This window comes from Thamnophis elegans, chromosome 2 (genome assembly GCF_009769535.1).
Source record: "Thamnophis elegans isolate rThaEle1 chromosome 2, rThaEle1.pri, whole genome shotgun sequence".
In the NCBI taxonomy this organism is placed as follows: Eukaryota; Metazoa; Chordata; class Lepidosauria; order Squamata; family Colubridae; genus Thamnophis; species Thamnophis elegans.
The window spans coordinates 8,291,958-8,309,115 of NC_045542.1; the positions used below are offsets into that span (position 1 = coordinate 8,291,958).

Genomic DNA, 17,158 nt, shown 5'->3' on the forward strand with positions numbered 1-17,158 from the left:
GGCAATTGCTAAAACCAATCCCACGTGAAAAAGTATTCAAAACCTTCTTGATTTTAATTGTCAATTTATTTATTCCTGCACATTGTAATATTTATTCATTTACATGTCTCTGTTTTTCCACTGTTGTGCAAACACAATTCCAGGAGCTGCTAACATGTGTAAAATTAAATATATATTATACTCCCTTTCAAATAGCCAACAAAATATTTCTGGTTTTCATTCCATATCTTGCTTTATGATTGCTTCTAACCACTAACTTCTGAATAGCTACTTGGACCGACCTAAGTACTAATTCATAATTTCATATCTGGTCACATGGGCGGAAAGCCACTCCCATCCGGTCACATGGGCAGCAAGCCACTCCCATCCAGTCACATGGGTGGCAAGCCACTCCCACAAAGGAGGCCACACCCACAGAGTAGGTTCCAACAATTTTTGAAACCCACCACTGCTTTGAACCCTGGGAAAAGTGCAATAAGGAGCTGAACACCAGACATCGGATGAAATCAAACAGGTTCGTTTATATAAAATCTAACCCCACCCACCCCCTGCCCTCAAACCCCACCCCCCACCCCCTTCTTGTAAAATGCAAACCCACCACCGTGAAGTATACATCCAGGGGACTTACTTGGGCCTTTGATCGTCACCTTGAGCTCCCCGCTGCCAGCGCCCTTGGTGTACACCTTGAAGTCTGCAGTCTCTTTTACTCGGACCCCCTTGGGTTGCAGGCCTCGACCCACCGCTCGGCAAGCACTGGGGTTGCATGCTGCAGCAGCAGCAGCAACAAAAGAAATGCGGAGAAACGAGAGTTCAGTAGGATGCAATTCTCTGGAATCAAGACAACACTCCACTACACAAATATACAGATTCTTTCCATCATTAATACGTTGGGTACCCTCGTGAAATCAAGGGAATGGGATTTTAAAGTTATAGGCTGCCCCACAGACGCAACTGACATGCACCTCTGCCACATTTCCTCCACCCTCATTTGCCACGTGAAATACCATGAGCCCTGGGTCCAGGCGCGCAGCAGCTGGGAGGAGATGAAGGTCAGCAGAGATCCAGGGAGATGGCTCCTCAGAGGAGAGAGGACAGAAGAGAGGAGAGCTGGCCAGCATAGGAGAAGGTAGGCAGAAAGGAGAGGACAGAGGTTAGCATAGAGTAGAGCTTTACCCTCTTCTGGCCAGAAAGAGGAACCCAAGCAGAGTGAGTGATAATAAGGACAAGATAAGGCCTACCGTCAAGCCCAGAAGACTCACCTTGTCCCACAGTGACCGTGTATGGGCTGCGAGGGATGGGAATCCCGCCAAAGGTAATGTAGATGGTGTAAGTGCCCTCCAAAGTGGGCTTGTAGGAGCAGCGATAGGTGCTATTTCCTTTGTCTTCCAGTTGCTGTTCAACTGTTCCTTTCTTGCCAGTGGGATCTTGGATGATCACCTCAAGTTCTCCAACCCCAGCACCTGGGACAGTAATACGACAACTTAAACACCACGCGCGCCACATTTTGTTTAATTTCTTCAATGTTGCATTGCATGGTGGGGAAAAAATTGTTTTAGCAGTGGCAATTTATCAAAGCAATCTGTCCTGGACCAATATATGCAAATAGACCAACTCTAAAGGCACTTTCATTCTTCCCATATGAATGATTTCTGTGCAGATATGCCCCTGGGAAACCCAGCTCCTCAAAGTAGACTTCCTCGCCTCCTACACTCATTTGCATTTGAAATCACAGAAATGGTAGGTGCTCAGGTTTCCATTCTCTACAGAGCAAGTTTTCGATCAAGTATTATTGCTCGAACTTTTTTCACCAACGTTCCAAGCCTGTGGTTCTTGAAAGCATCAAAATTATGTAAACCCTTTCTCCATTAGCAATTATTACTTTAGGCAATCAGAATTTTCATTAAATGCATTCTACTCCCTCATTACAAAACCATTTTGCTTTTTAAAGTTAGTCTTCCTTAACTGGTGCACCTAGATACATTGGGACTATAGTGCATGGCCCAGAATTATCAAACAGAATGGTAGTTAGATTGCCAGCTTATCTGGAGGGCACCCAGTTGTCAAATGCAATCTTAAAATCTCAACAAACAAGACCGATTTGGGGAAAGAGGATAGCTGGAACTGCTATTTGACCCAAAGCGTAGTTTAAATTTGAATTCTAGCAATTGAACGAACTATCAAACCCTATTCGTGCAGGTGGAAGATGTAACTTCTTAGAGCAGAATTCAATGTATAGTGTACTTATACTGCTTCCTCTGCATACAGTATGGAATTCTTATGTAAGTTATCTAGTAAAAATGTTTTGAAAAACTATCAGAAAACTTTTTGTTCTATGTCCCTGTATATTTTGCTTCAGGCTTTGCTCAGGGCTCACAGATACAAACCACAAAGGAAAATAAATGGGAAGACTTCTGATAAAATTAGAATATAAATGCTCTAGATCAATTGGGATTTAGCAGGGAATTTCATGAGCACTAGATACAGTAAGCAATGCAAGTAAACTGCTTACCAGCAGCTGCTTAATGTTTAATGTCTGAAGACTTAAAGCTATTTGCTTCCTAACTATATGTACAAAAAGCAACAATGAGAATGTCTTGTTTTGCAAACCACAACTAGGAGAATGAATTATTATTTTTTGTACAACAAGAACAATCTGTTTCAGGATGGGCAAGTGAAAGAAAAAAAACCTTTCCAAGAGGCTGATATTTTTGGATTAAGTTGAGCGTTTCAGAACAACTGGTATCATCCAAGCCCTACATCATTGTTTGATTTTATATCATGCCAAGTTCAATAAGAACAGGCTGAGCAGCTTAAGATACTCAAGTGACTTAAAGGCTACAATTATTCATGTTCTTGAAAGAAACATGTACAATGTGTAGTTCTACCATTAGTAGTCTCTATCTCCCCCTCCCTACCCCATACACACACACCTCACTCAACAGTAATAGAATACATAGATATACAACAGAATAAAATGACAGTTATTCTAAATCAACGTCTAGGCAGCCATTCCTTGAACCACATCCTTGACCCTGAAGCTAGTGAGTTATTATAGAGGAATCATGCTTCCAAATAGCGAAGTCCCACATTCGGATCTACAAGACAAGCTATTCGCTCATGATATACTTGCTGGTGTTCTCTGCAATCCATGAAAGGACACTAAAATCCTTGAACAGAGTCTTTTAACTGTCTTCAACTATTACAACCTGGCAATTAGTTTGAAACTAGGAAACATTTGCTATTCCTTTTGGTAATCAAGCCCCTGGGAGAAGTTCTGAAGCCACATAGAGGCCTGACCAGAGACACAGAATTCATATCAACTTTCAACAAAGTATTGGTATTGGAACTGGGTACTTGAGAGACTGCCTGCTGCCAATTACCTCCACTAGACCGATTAGATCCCACAGATTAGGCCTCCTCCGAATTCCATCCGCCGGCCAGTGTCGACTGGCGACTACCCGGAGGAGGGCCTTCTCTGTGGCTGCTCCGACCCTCTGGAACAAGCTCCCCGTGGAGATTCGGACCCTCACCACCCTCCAGGCTTTCCGCAAAGCCCTTAAAACCTGGCTGTTCCGACAGGCCTGGGGCTAAAGAGCTGTTGCCCCCGTCTCGAATGGTATGACTGTTGTGAGTTTTAAATTATATACTGTTATGCTTGTTGTTTTTTAAATTTTCTGTCTGTATCCCCTTCCCCGGTTTGAGTTGTGAGCCGCCCTGAGTCCCCTTCGGGGGGAAAAGGGCAGCATATAAATACAATAAACTAAACTGAACTGAACTGAACAAAGTACATTTTCAATGGTACAATTTCTCATCCAGGCTGCTATCTGCCTAGGATCCACCCCCTTCACTGACCAGCGGTGAAGATCTCAAAGTAGGTAGTCTTGTTGGCTATGTTGCCTGTGGGTTCGAGGCCAGGGCCTTGAGCAGTGACCTTGCTGGCATCACCGTGGGATTTGTCCACATTCACCTCAAAAGGGCTCTTGGCGATGTGCTGTCCAGCAAACAAGACCGTTACCTGGAACAAGAAAGGAAGGAAGTCAGAGGAAGGTGGTTATGGTGGTGCATTCAGAATACTTCTTTTTATTTTAGCAGGGTTTTTTAAAATTATTTTTTCCCTTCTACAACACCTTACAGTCATTACATCAAAATTGTTATGTCATCATACCTGGACATGTATATAATATCTTGCTTCTATATTTACACACCTTTATACACAGTTCTATATATATTTATATATATTGTTTTTTGGCTTAATTAACTTTATTCTTGTTTTGCAGCCATTTGTACCAATTGTTCCAAATTTCAAAATATCCCAACTCTTCTTTATCTTTTAATTTCAGTGTTAATTTGTCCATCTCTGCACAATCCAAAGTTTTTCTTTATCACTAATTCATCCGAGGGGGGTATTATTTCGTTTCCAGCATTGGGTGAATGCTATTCTAGCTGTAGTTAGCAGATGGGTTAATATGTACTTAATTTTCTTTGTATATTTCCCTTTTATTATTCCCAGTAGAAAGATTTCGGGTTTGTATTTTATCTGTTCTCCTGTAATTTCTTGCACCCATTTCCAAATTTTTGTCCAATATTTTTGTGTTTCCGGGCAGGTCCACCATATGTGATAATAAGTCACTTGTACTTTTTTACACTTCCAGCAGGTCGGCTTCATGTCTGGGTACATTTTAGCCAATCTTGTTGGTGATAAATGCCAACGATAAAACATTTTGTACATATTTTCTTTAAGTGCTGCTGATCGTGTTAGCTTATAATTTGTGTTCCAAATTCTTTCCCAATTCACTAGATCTAGGTTGTAACCAAAGCTTTTGGCCCACGCTATCATGCAACCTTTCACTTTTTCTTCTTCTAATGTTGCTTCTGACAAATATTTGTATATTTTCATTATGAATTTATTTTCCAGGCCCATTAAAATTGTATCTATTTGTGGTAATTCTGTGTATATTCCATATTCTTTTACGTCTTTTTTTGTATCCCGATTGTAGTGTTCTTCCACTCACTGCCACTATATTCATGCTTACCTTGTGGACACCTGTCACTTTAGGCACATACCACACTGAGAAGGTCCGATTCTTGTCATTGTTAGCGATGACCTTAGCCTAGGAGATAAACAGGACAAGTTGAGCCGTCATTACATAGACCTGTGACGGCAATAGTAGCAATAGCAATAGCAGTTAGACTTATATACCGCTTCATAGGGCTTTCAGCCCTCTCTAAGCGGTTTACAGAGTCAGCATATCGCCCCCACAGTCTGGGTCCTCATTTCACCCACCTCGGAAGGATGGAAGGCTGAGTCAACCTTGAGCCGGTGAGATTAGAACCGCTGAACTGCAGATAACAGTCAGCTGAAGAGGCCTGCAGTACTGCACCCTAACCACCCTAACCACTGTGCCACCTCGGCACGCAGAGCCCTCTCTGCAGGCACGTGAGCTGTCGCCCCAGCTCAGCTTTGCGGTGCATGCACACGCACCTCCCACCGGCCAGATGGTTTCCGGGTCTCTGTTGTGCATGCGTGGGGGGTGCATGCAATAGCAATTAGACTTATATACCGCTTCATAGGGCTTTCAGCCCTCTCTAAGCAGTTTACAGAGTCAGCATATTGTCCCCAACAACAATCCGGCTCCTCATTTTACCCACCTCGGAAGGATGGAAGGCTGAGTCAACCCTGAGCCAGTGAGATTTGAACAGCCGAACTGCAGAACTGCAGTCAGCTGAAGTAGCCTGCAGTGCTGCATTTAACCACTGCGCCACCTCCCTATGCGGGAGATGCATGTGCTGCATGGGGAGGGGGCGCACACGTGTGTGTGTCTGTGTCACAGAATATTGCATTACGGGTGTGCATGCACACGCTTTCGGCCAAAAAGATGAGCCATAACTGAGGTAGACCAAAACAGTTCAACTTCCCACCTCAGAGCTCATCCACTCTTCCCAGTATGCTTCTGAAAATACTTACTTCTTCACGATGGCCAGCTGGATCCTCTACATAAACCAGCACCTCTCCAAGACCAGCACTGATGGTTTCTACTGTGAACTCGGCCTTCTTCTTCACCATGTTACCCATGGGCTCAATACCTAAAATTAACAAAGGGCACAGAGGATGTTGGATCAGTCCTGGATTCCTGCTGTCAATGGTGCCAGGGTACCTACTTTGGCCAAAACAGGAAGCACCCCTGAAAAATTTCTTTCTGTGCATTTTCAAGTTATCTATGCCACCTGTCTCTAATTAGCTGCTTTCCAGCTAGGCGTGGCACGACAAAACCGCGCTTGTCAAAATGGTGATAAAACCGCGTCGCTAAAGCCGCGACGTCATCACCGCGCTTCATCACCGCCGCGACAACAGCGCGGCGACAGAAGGGCGCTTTAAAACAGCACAGCGGCAGAAAGCCGATTTAAATTAAGGTAAGGGTTAGGATTAGGTTTAGGGGTTTGCTTTAGGGTTAGGTTTAGGGTTAAGTTTAGGGTTAGGGTTAGGGTTAGGGTGCTGAGTGCTTCGGAAGGCGCGGATTTGCCCTCCGCGGTTATGTCATCGCGGTAGGGTCGCGTTTTTCCTTAGCGCTTCGGACGGCGCGGATTTGCCTCCGCACTTATGTCGGCGCGGATAAGGGCTTCGCGGTTTTGTGGTGGAACCCCAGCTAGGTACAGGTTGATTTCCTATCCACCTCAACACTTCCAGAGGACAAGGTTAGAGAGGTTCGATCACTGCGTTAGCTCCACTGCTTGCAGAGGACAGCGGCTGAGTCCTTACGCACCATATAAGGTGAATGGAACGGAACGATTTACGTCTTAGTGTAATGTAAACCAATTAGTCATCCAAAATTCTTACTTTAACAGCCAACCTATTCAGTCACCAGTCTCCAAGATACGTAAGCGACAGACACACTAAGCTCTCTTATCTTTGATTTGTGACTCACCTGGCCCGTAAGCTCTGGCTTTCTTGGGATTCAGCTTTGGCCTGAGAGGAGCCCCTGGCTTTAGCTTGGCTTTCGGGAACTGAGAGAGGTATGTCATCACCGAGTGCTCATCCACGTTGGGATCTACAATTTCTTCTGGAGTGATCACCTACAGAGGATACAGAATTGCTGCAGAAATCCAACCCAAGAATGTGCCCCTCAAGCAGTTTATTTTGGATCAAATACAAGAAATACACATCAGCATTATCCATTGTCAAGCCCTGCTTTGTGCCGAGTTCTGCAGGGGACAGAATTAAGTATTTTTGGCTTACCTGTGGGATGCCCAGCCAATCATCAGCTTGCTGCATAGCTTCACGAGCATTGTTGATAGGTTTGCTAGCATCCCACGAATCCCAGTCAGGGCACAAGCCTGTTTTGAGAGAGGCCCCATGACTTCATTAAATACAGACAGTAAAAATATTTTCCTACAGAGATTTTTTTTAGCAGGGTGAATTATTTTATCTGCTCCTCTATTTTAGCAAACCATTTCCAATTCAGAAAATTCACAGAGAAGAGCACAAGTCACATGATGTACTATATAAAAAAGGCATTTATTTATCATATTTATACGGCTGCCCATCTCACAAGAGCTGCAAATTATGCAAAGTAGCCAGCTAGCTACACATCCTACCAACTCTTAAGAACAGCAATATCTGAACTCTGAGAAAGATACAGTATGTTGCCTTCATCTTGCTCAGAAGTCAGGAACTGCATGAATTATTATATTCTGAGCTAAAATGTCTCTTGCCAGTGATTGGTTCCTATTCCTCCTTGAAAAGGAGATTTTTAAATGATATTGATCAATTCAGTCTTCCTCATCCTCGGACTCTCCAAGAGGAGCACTGTTGCATCTCCCATCATCTCCAACATCCATTGCCAAACCAGCAACTGTAGTTCAGGGAATGTGACAGATGGGAAAAGCTAAACTTGTTAGCAGTTTTACATATCAGTAGTACAATAAATACAGAAATGAGTGAAATAATATCTATGTACAGTCTTTCTCGGAAAATAAGACAGGGTATTATACACACACACACCCCAAAATAAGCGCTTGGTCTTATTTTCAGGGAGGTCTTATTATTTTTCATGCTGCTGTGTTGCAATATTTTCAGGGGAGGGCTCATTTTAGCGCATGTGCTCAAAAGCCCGATTGGGCTTATTATCCGGGGAGGTCTTATTTTTTGGGGAAACAGGGTAGACATCATTCATTTGCATTCCCCAAGCACCAAAAGAAGACAATACACCCTTTCCCTACCTACCTGGGGCACAGCTGTCAACCAGAGCTCCAAGAGCCCGCCCACTCTGCCAATCCCTGCTGAAATTTGTGATGGGCAATTGGGGAAGTTTGTTTTGGATCCAGCCTAGCAATCTCTGCTTGGGAGTTTGTTTCTTGACTTCTTCATCATCTTCCTCATCCCACATGGGCATGGAGATGGAGTAATGCAGGATCAAAGTCCAAATCAGGCCCAGAATCAGCTTCAGGTTCCCATCCACAATAGCTTTACTGTCTGAGAAATTCAGAAATACAGATCAGCATTAGCATCAGAAGAGATTCACCCAAATTTCCACCTCTAGAGAATTAACCACAGAAAATCCCAGTCCCAACCATGATCCTGTTCTATTTTCAAGGAAATCTTAATTTTTTTTTCCCATCAAAGCTGCAGTTCCTGTTTAATAACAGAGTAAGGCGGAGACCAATCTAGCCTCCCAGGTGTGGTGGGCTTCACAATTCTTCTTTTTTCATTTTTATGTACATTTCTTTATTTATTTAAACTTAGCTACTTATGACCAAATATTATTTACCTATATTATGCTTTATATTTTCACTGTCATTTATTCTCTTACATACAGATAATAGATATACATTCACATAATTATTCTTTTTCTTTGCCATTCTTATATTATTATTATTCCATTTGGAAGGTTATAAAGTATAGTTTAAAATGCTTTGTTTACCATCCTTTGCACCTGCTAAGACACCACCTCGTTTTCTCTTTCTTTTCTTTTCTCCCTCCCTTCCTTCTCTACTTCCTTCCTTCCTCGTCTCCGTCCCCTTCTTCCATCCCTTACCTCTTCCCTACTCCTACCCTTTTTCTTCTCCTTCCTACCTTCTCTCCTTCTCTTTCTTTCTCTTTCTCCCTCCTCTTCTTTTTCTCTCCCTTCTACCCACCTTCCCTTACCTCTTTCTTCTTCCCTTACCTCTCCTCCACACCTTCTTCCTCTCCTACTTTCTCTCCTTCTCTTCCTCTCTCTTCTACCCTCCACTCCTTTCCTTTCCTTTGTCCCTCCATTCTCTACTTCCTTCCTCAGGCTTCACAATTCTTCTTGTTTCCCCCCCACCATAGAACTGCCGCTTAAAAACAGGTCCATAGTTTAAACTAAGCCATGTTTTATGAAATACATCTGGAAGATTCACACAACGTACTAAATCGTAGGTCATGTTTACAAAACATAGTGGCTAGATTTTCACATCATCATATGCACTATCCAAATGCCTTGGGCAAACAGAGTTGCACAGACAATTCACCTGCTCAGATGAAAGCCACTGTTACAAAAATACATAGACCACATACTTACAAGACTGTACGCTGTAATTTTCTAGAATGTTGGCATGCTTGGGAATTTTTCCTATATATTTGGTTTTGCAAATGGGATCAGCCAAACTAGCAAGAACAAAAATCTTATTATCATCTGTGGCTTCATTATTACGTCTGATCCTCTAACCCAGTGATGGCGAACCCTTTTCGCCTCGGGTGCCAAAAGTATGCGCATGCGCGCTATCGCGCTCGCTTGCATCACCCCCATTATTTAATGCCCTCCTGCGCCTAGCCCCATGCGCATGTGCTCGTGAATACACACACACCCTGCTTCCCCGTGCATGCGCGCATGGCTCTCTGGGAGGCTGGGGAGGGCAAAAGCAGACTCCCCTGTCCCCCCCCCCCGCAGAGGGTCTCCGGAGGTCGGAAAATGCCATTTTCTGACTTTCTGTGTGCCTGGTATGTCCGTTTTCCGCCCTCCCCAGGCTCCAGAGGCTTTCTAGAAGCCTGGGGAGGGCGAAAAATAGCCCAACGCACAAACCGGAAGTTCCAGAGGGGAACTTCAGGGAAGCCCGAAGCCTCCGGAAGGCGAAAAATGGCTGAATATCAGCTGGCCAGCATGCGCATGGGCGCTGGAGCTGACAAAGCAATGCCTCGCTCCACGTGCCACCTGTGGCACACGGGCCATGTTCGCCATCACGGCTCTAACCAGAACCGATACACTGAGCTATAGTTTCCTTAGAGGATGCCCCAAACACTTGAGGGGACAAAAATGGAAAGTATAGATGAAGTAAAATGGCTACCAGGAATTGCTTAATAAAGCTATGCAAAGGAATGCAACCATTTAAATATGCAACAAGCAAAATGAAACCTCAGCCTCTCCAGTAATGTGAGCTGGAGGACTGGAGAAAACACGAACTGGTTCTCATTGTAGTGAAAAGCCAAGATTTTGGATGCCTTGTTTAACTCATTCAAGACCTTTGGTTTTTTTCACCCTAATAATCCAAAAGATAAAAACCAACCTAGATGTGCTACTGTTAGCTTAATCATTCTGGCTAGGAATGCTGAGATTTGAAATTTTCTGAAAACAGATAATTCAAATGAAATGCACTGGTTACCGATCAGTCTCCGGATACGCTTCAAGGTGCTAGTCGTAACTTATAAAGCCCTTCATGGTATTGGACCTGGGTACTTGAGAGACCGCCTGCTGCCAATTACCTCCCAAAGACCCGTTAGCAATAGCAATAGCAGTAGACTTATATACCGCTTCATAGGCCTTTCAGGCCTCTCTAAGCGGTTTACAGAGAGTCAGCATATTGCCCCCAACAATCTGGGTCCTCATTTTACCCACCTCGGAAGGATGGAAGGCTGAGTCAACCCTGAGCCGGTGAGATTTGAACCGCTGACCTGCTGATCTAGCAGTAGCCTGCAGTGCTGCATTTAACCACTGCGCCACCTTGGCTCACAGGGTTGGCCTCCTCCGGGTTCTGTCTACCAGCCAATGCCATCTGGCTATTACCCGGGGGAAGGCAGCTCCGGCCCTCTGGAATGAACTCCCCGCAGGGATTCGGACCCTCACCTCTCTCCAGGCCTTCCGAAAAGCCATCAAAACCTGGCTGTGTCGGCAGGCCTGGGGTTGATGAGTTCCCCTCCCCTCTCGACATGTATGGCTGTGCGACTGTTGTCTACTTTTATTATTTGTATTTTGTCTTTTTATGTTCCCCTTTTTCCCCCTTGAATTATTCGCCGCCCTGAATCCTCCCGGAGAACGGCGGCATTCAAATAATAAAATACAAAATACAAATACAAATGCAAAGCAGAAATAATACTGTACTTCTGACGTAGACCAGTTTTTTTCTCAAAGTTGGCAACTTTAAGATGTATGGACTTCAGCTCTGTGTCACTGCTTCATGTTGAGAAACAATGGTGTGTATACACCATTCAGTGCAGGAATATTTAAAAGAAGGGAAGAAGGAAAATTTAACTTGGCTTCAATAAAGAGATGGGTCTTTAGTAGACTCTTGAAATACCATAGCATAGAACCGTGATGGCAAACCTATGGCACACGTGCCACATGAGCCCTCTCTGTGGGCATCTGCACCGTCACCAGCTGCTCTTCTGGTTTCCAGTGCGCACATGTACGCCGGCCAGCTGGACTTCATGGGCGCCAGAGCGTCAGAAAATGGCCTGAGAATAGCCTGAAAAATGGCCAAAAACCCAGGCAATTTTCAGGCCTTTTTTGAGCCGTTTTGGGGGGCATTTTCATGCCATTTTTGGTCTGAAAAACAACCTGAAAACAGCCCAAAGAATGCCCCCAAAACAGGCATGCACTTGCCGGAAACTGGAAGAAATGTTGTTTATTCCATTTGTATGCCACCCTATTCCCGAGGGACTCAGGGCGGCTAACAAACAAAGGTGGAGGGGAATACAAACAACAAAACAAAAAGACACACAAGTTAAAAACACAGCAACAGTCGCAACAATTCAAGCGGGGCTGGGAACTCATCAGCCCCAGGCCTGCCGGAACAGCCAGGTCTTAGTGGCTTTGCGGAAAGCCTGAAGGGTGGTGAGGCTCCGGATCTCCACGGGGAGACAGCTGGTCTTTGGGTTTCCGGTGCTCCCACACGTACAAATGCACGCATGTTCCGGGGTTTGGGCACTCAGTGTCGAAAAAGTTTTCCATCACTGGCATAGAATATTGGCAAGAGAACTTTCCAAAGAGAGATTGCATAATATTCACAGAATTGCATTTACCTGCATGCAGTTCCCAGGCTCTAGAACAGGGGTGGCAAACTCGTGTCGTCAGGTGACATAGCGTGACTTTCCCACCCCTTCGCTAAACCGGGCATGGGTGTGGCCAGTGGGTGACACATCCAGCCCACAAGTTTGACACACGCCTGCTCTAGAACCTCCTCAAATAATAATCAATGATTGGCCAGATCTTTTATGACTGAAGGACTATCTGTCTTTCAAGTGACAGGGAGCCGAGGTGGCGCAGTGGTTAGGGTGCAGTACTGCAGGCCACTTCAGCTGACTGTTATCTGCAGTTCGGCGGTTCAAATCTCACCGGCTCAAGGTTGACTCAGCCTTCCATCCTTCCGAGGTGGGTGAAATGAGGACCCAGACTGTGGGGGCGATATGCTGACTCTGTAAACCGCTTAGAGAGGGCTGGAAGCCCTATGAAGCGGTATATAAGTCTAACTGCTATTGCTATTCCTATTGCTATTTTTATTTTATTTCCAGAAATCTTTAGAACACCCCTCTCCCCAATGTGGTGCCCTGCTGACCTGTTAGGGAAAGGCGTTTTAGAAGCAAAATTGTACTGCTTATTTATGGATGTCGATATGCAAAATAATAGTATAGGTAGCCTTTGACTTACAATCTTTCATATGGGGACTGTTCAAAGTTAAAGCGGTCCTAAAAATAGTAACTTATGACCACTTTTCACACTTGCAGCATCCGGAGTGTCACATGATCAAAATTCGGATACTTGGTAATTGGCATGTATTTATGAGAGCTGCCCTGTCCCGGGTCATGCGATCTCTATTTGTAACTTTCTCAAACTCCCTTAACAACTGCCTCACTTAGGAATGGAGATTTTGAGTTCAACTGTGATTGTAAACTGAGGATCAGCCCTGTACCGTGGGGATAGCAATAGCAATAGCAGTTAGACTTATATACCGCTTCATAGGGCTTTCAGCCCTCTCTAAGCAGTTTACAGAGTCCGCATATCGCCCCCACAGTCCGGGTCCTCATTTCACCCACCTCGGAAGGATGGAAGGCTGAGTCAACCTTGAGCCGGTGAGATTAGAACCGCTGAACTGCAGATAACAGTCAGCTGAAGTGGCCTGCAGTACTGCACCCTAACCACTGCGCCACCTCGGCTGGGGATGTATATGCACCTCGGGATGCATATTCTTTTCTCTTTTTTCTTTGTTAAATCTCCATTTGGGGTTCTTCCAAATCTAATTAAATGACATAATGCATATATAGAGTCCTTGAGTTAGCAATCAGAATGGGAGTCTGCCCATTATGGTCGTCGTGATAGTCATAAAAATCACATTCTATGACCTTATATGGAGAAATCATTAAGTGAATCATCATGGTCATTGAGCAAATCACCGTAGTCATTTAAGCAAATCAATGGTTTATTATGGGTACAATTTGGCTGAAAACTGGAAGCAAATGCTGGCAAAACTGCCATAAAATGGGGTCATGTGACCACAGGATACCGCAAATGCCTGTAAAGAGAGCTGTGGTGGCGCAGTGGATAGAGTGCAGTACTGCAGGCTACTTCTGCTGCCTGCCGTGTGCAAGCAATTTGGCAGTTGAAATCTCACCAGGATCAAGGTTGACTCAGCTTTCCATCCTTCCGAGGTGGGTAAAATGAGGACTGAGATTGTTGGGGGGCAATATGCTGACTCTGTAAGCCACTTAGAGAGGGCAGTAAAGCACCGTGAAGCAGTATATTAGTGTTATTGCTATTGCTAAATGTGGCTCAGTTGCCCAGAGCCTGAAGTGTGGTTACGTGATCATGGAGGAGGCCTGACTGTCGTAACTTTGAATCCGGGTCATAAGAGCCTTTGAATCCGGGTCATAAGACCCGGATTGTTGTTGGGGGCGATATGCTGACTCTGTAACCCGCTTAGAGAGGGCTGAAAGCCCTATGAAGCGGTATATAAGTCTAACTGCTATTGCTATTGCTATAAGTACTCCCAGGAAGGCTCATCAATAATCCATGTTTAACCACCATTTGCAGTTACAAGGATAAGAGTAAGTTTGTGACCAATCCTCACATTTACAACCTTCACAGGACTGTAATGCAAAGGAGAGCTGAAGTAAGATAATAAGTACGATCCTTATTTCACTTAGCGACCATTTAGTTTAACGACTGGATTGAGAGTTCCAATTTTTTGCTCACCAAATGACGGCTACCTGTATACCATGTTAATTTTCTGCCACACATTTTTATGCATAAAGAGCTACTTAGAGCAATGTTTCTCAACCTTGTCAACTTGAAGATGTCCGGACTTCAACTCCCAGAATTCCCCAGCCAGCATTCGCTGGCTGGGGAATTCTGGGAGTTGAAGTCCAGACATCTTCAAGTTGACAAGGTTGAGAAACACTGACTTAGAGAGAGCATTGTCTCATATCCTGATCCTGGAGTGCAAAAACAACAGCTACATCCTAGGCGCATTATGAAAGAAATTGTGCCTTAAGAGACAAAGAAAAGAGAGATGGAACTGCTAAATTCGTTTGGAAGGCTTGCACAGATTTTTATTCTGGACTCAAGAGAGGCATCGTAGCTGTTTTTAAGCACGGCATGGAAAGTGTAAGGAGCATTTTTTTCTTGATTGCTATCACTCACAACAGCCCTGATCTGGCAATGCAACACAAGCTTGAGGCTGCTGTTACTGGCAGATCTTAAGAGAAAGAACAGTAAATGGCCCCAGATCTGCAGAATTAAGTCATAAATCAGTGCGTTTATTTTTGCTGAATAAAATGCATACAGGGGAGACCTTCCCTACTCTCATTAAGCTTCCGAATTAATCATTTGCTGAGAAGGCTCTTTAGCCAACTCCCCAGTTTTGTTATTATGGTTTTTGAGGGAGTCACAGATCCCACATTCCACACGCATTCCATGAAGTACAAGGGGGCCTGGCCTTAGATCAAGCATATATATATTCTTAGTTCATGTGACATAAATCTTACGTAGTATCTATCTATATATCATCTATATATCTATATGTCTATATATCTCTATATATCTCTATCTATCTATCTAATCTCTCTCTCTCTCTCTGTGTCTGTCTGTCTATCTCTATCTATCTATCTCTATATCTCTATATATATCTATACCTCTCTCTCTCTCTCTATATATATATATATATATATATATCCCTCTCTCTCTCTCTCTCTCTCTCTCTCTCTCTCTCTATATATATATATATATATATATATATATATATATATATATATATATCCCTATATATCTATACCTATCTCTATATATCTATACCTATCTCTATATCTATCTATCTCTATATCTATCTATCTCTATCTATCTCTATCAATCTCTATCTATCTATCTCTATCTATCTCTATCTATCTATCTCTATCTATCTACCGTATATACTCAAGTATAAGCCGACCCGAATATAAGCCGAGGCACCTAATTTTACCCCAAAAAGCTGGAAAAGTTATTGACTCGAGTATAAGCCTAGGGTGGGAAATGCAGCAGCTACGGTAAATTTCAAAAATAAAAAATCAGTGTTATTTGAAACTCAAAGTTATGTTTATTCAAGGGACCCGCTTAATTAAAGTGTTCTATAATATCAGTATGACTTATAATACTGCAAGTCTGCAATATTAAAATACTTGTATAGGGGATCCCCGGGATCCCCCGAAGAGATCAAATCACAACCAGTATGCCACCTTCTTGGTATATTGTTTTTATTTTCACTGAGTTTTTAAAAATGAGCATTATTTCATCCTTTTTTTCTTTATGTTTGATTGGTATCTGCAATTTGTGTTAATTCTGTTCATACATATAATATAAATGAAAAACCCAGCTCTCTTAAAAAATATTTTAAGTTCTTTCTGGTGCTCCATTTTAGAATTGGCCAACTAATATTTCTGTTCACCCAACTAATGTCAGGCAGAGTTAACTGAAAAAGTAATTTTTCATGAAAGGACATTTTCCTAGGATTTTAATTGTTCTTACTGTCAGATTTCTCCTTATTTCCAGCTTGAGTCTCCTTCTGACAAGTTTCCATTGCTTCTTGTCCTGTCCTCAGGTGCTATTGCTGCCGCCGCCTCCTCCTCCTCCAACAGCACCAGCACATTTGCTGCCCAGCGCTGCGGCTGAGGTGAAGCCGCCAAAGCTCCCGCTGGCGCCCCCGCAGCGTTGGGCGGATATCCGGCAGTGCTGTTGGAGGAGGAGGAGGCGAACCAGCCTGCCATCGCCGGCCACCGCTAGCCCCGCCGCTCTTCCCACCCCCTTCCAAGCCCCACAGTCCAGGGGATGAAGCAGCGAAGCCCCGGGGGTCTGTAGAGATTGTCAGTTATCCAGGTCACGGTTGTCCTAAAGGTGCTTTTTCAGGCAACAACTGGGCTTTCTTGGGTTTTTTTGGGAAGACGTTTCATCCAAGAAGCTTCTTCAGCTCTGCCACTATCCTACTTCCCCACTATCCTGTCAGAGCTGAATGGTGAGAAACGAAACGTCTCCAAAGAAAAAAACAATAAAGTCCAGTTGCCTCCTGAAAAAGCACCCTTGGGTTGATCAGTGATATTGAGAGACACGCTGCATTTACCTTTAATTTTCTTTCTTCTAGCCTTCTGAAGCGGGCAAACAACTCAAGAGAAACTTTTGCAAATTCATACAAGTCCGAATTTACATCATAAAGCATTGTTCTTCCACGTCGATGAAGTTTAACTCTGGCAATTGCCTTATAATATATTACTTTCTCCGGTCTTATTGTTTTTGCTGGGGGGGACGGGGGACGAGTGTTTAACAACGCCAACCGATAATCATTTTTTATTGTGCCCCACCCCTCCCCTACAAAGCGAGTCTGCGCGGCCGGTGGAGACAGCCGACCTCCTTCCTAATCAGGAAAAGTCAGGCGCGTCGAAACTTCGGTAGCTCTCCGCGCTTCCTGC

The 17,158-nt window shown here is 44.0% G+C and overlaps 1 protein-coding gene across 1 annotated transcript in view; it reads right to left on the bottom strand.

Annotated features, from left to right (window-relative positions):
• LOC116503571 (filamin-A-like) overlaps positions 1–17,158 on the bottom strand; it is a 122,739-nt gene that overhangs the window by 82,786 nt on the left and 22,795 nt on the right. The window contains 8 exon segments of the mRNA XM_032210071.1: positions 629–766; positions 1,260–1,460; positions 3,853–4,015; positions 5,034–5,111; positions 5,966–6,084; positions 6,924–7,071; positions 7,235–7,332; positions 8,222–8,470. Of these exon segments, the coding sequence (XP_032065962.1) occupies positions 629–766; positions 1,260–1,460; positions 3,853–4,015; positions 5,034–5,111; positions 5,966–6,084; positions 6,924–7,071; positions 7,235–7,332; positions 8,222–8,470 (1,194 nt within the window).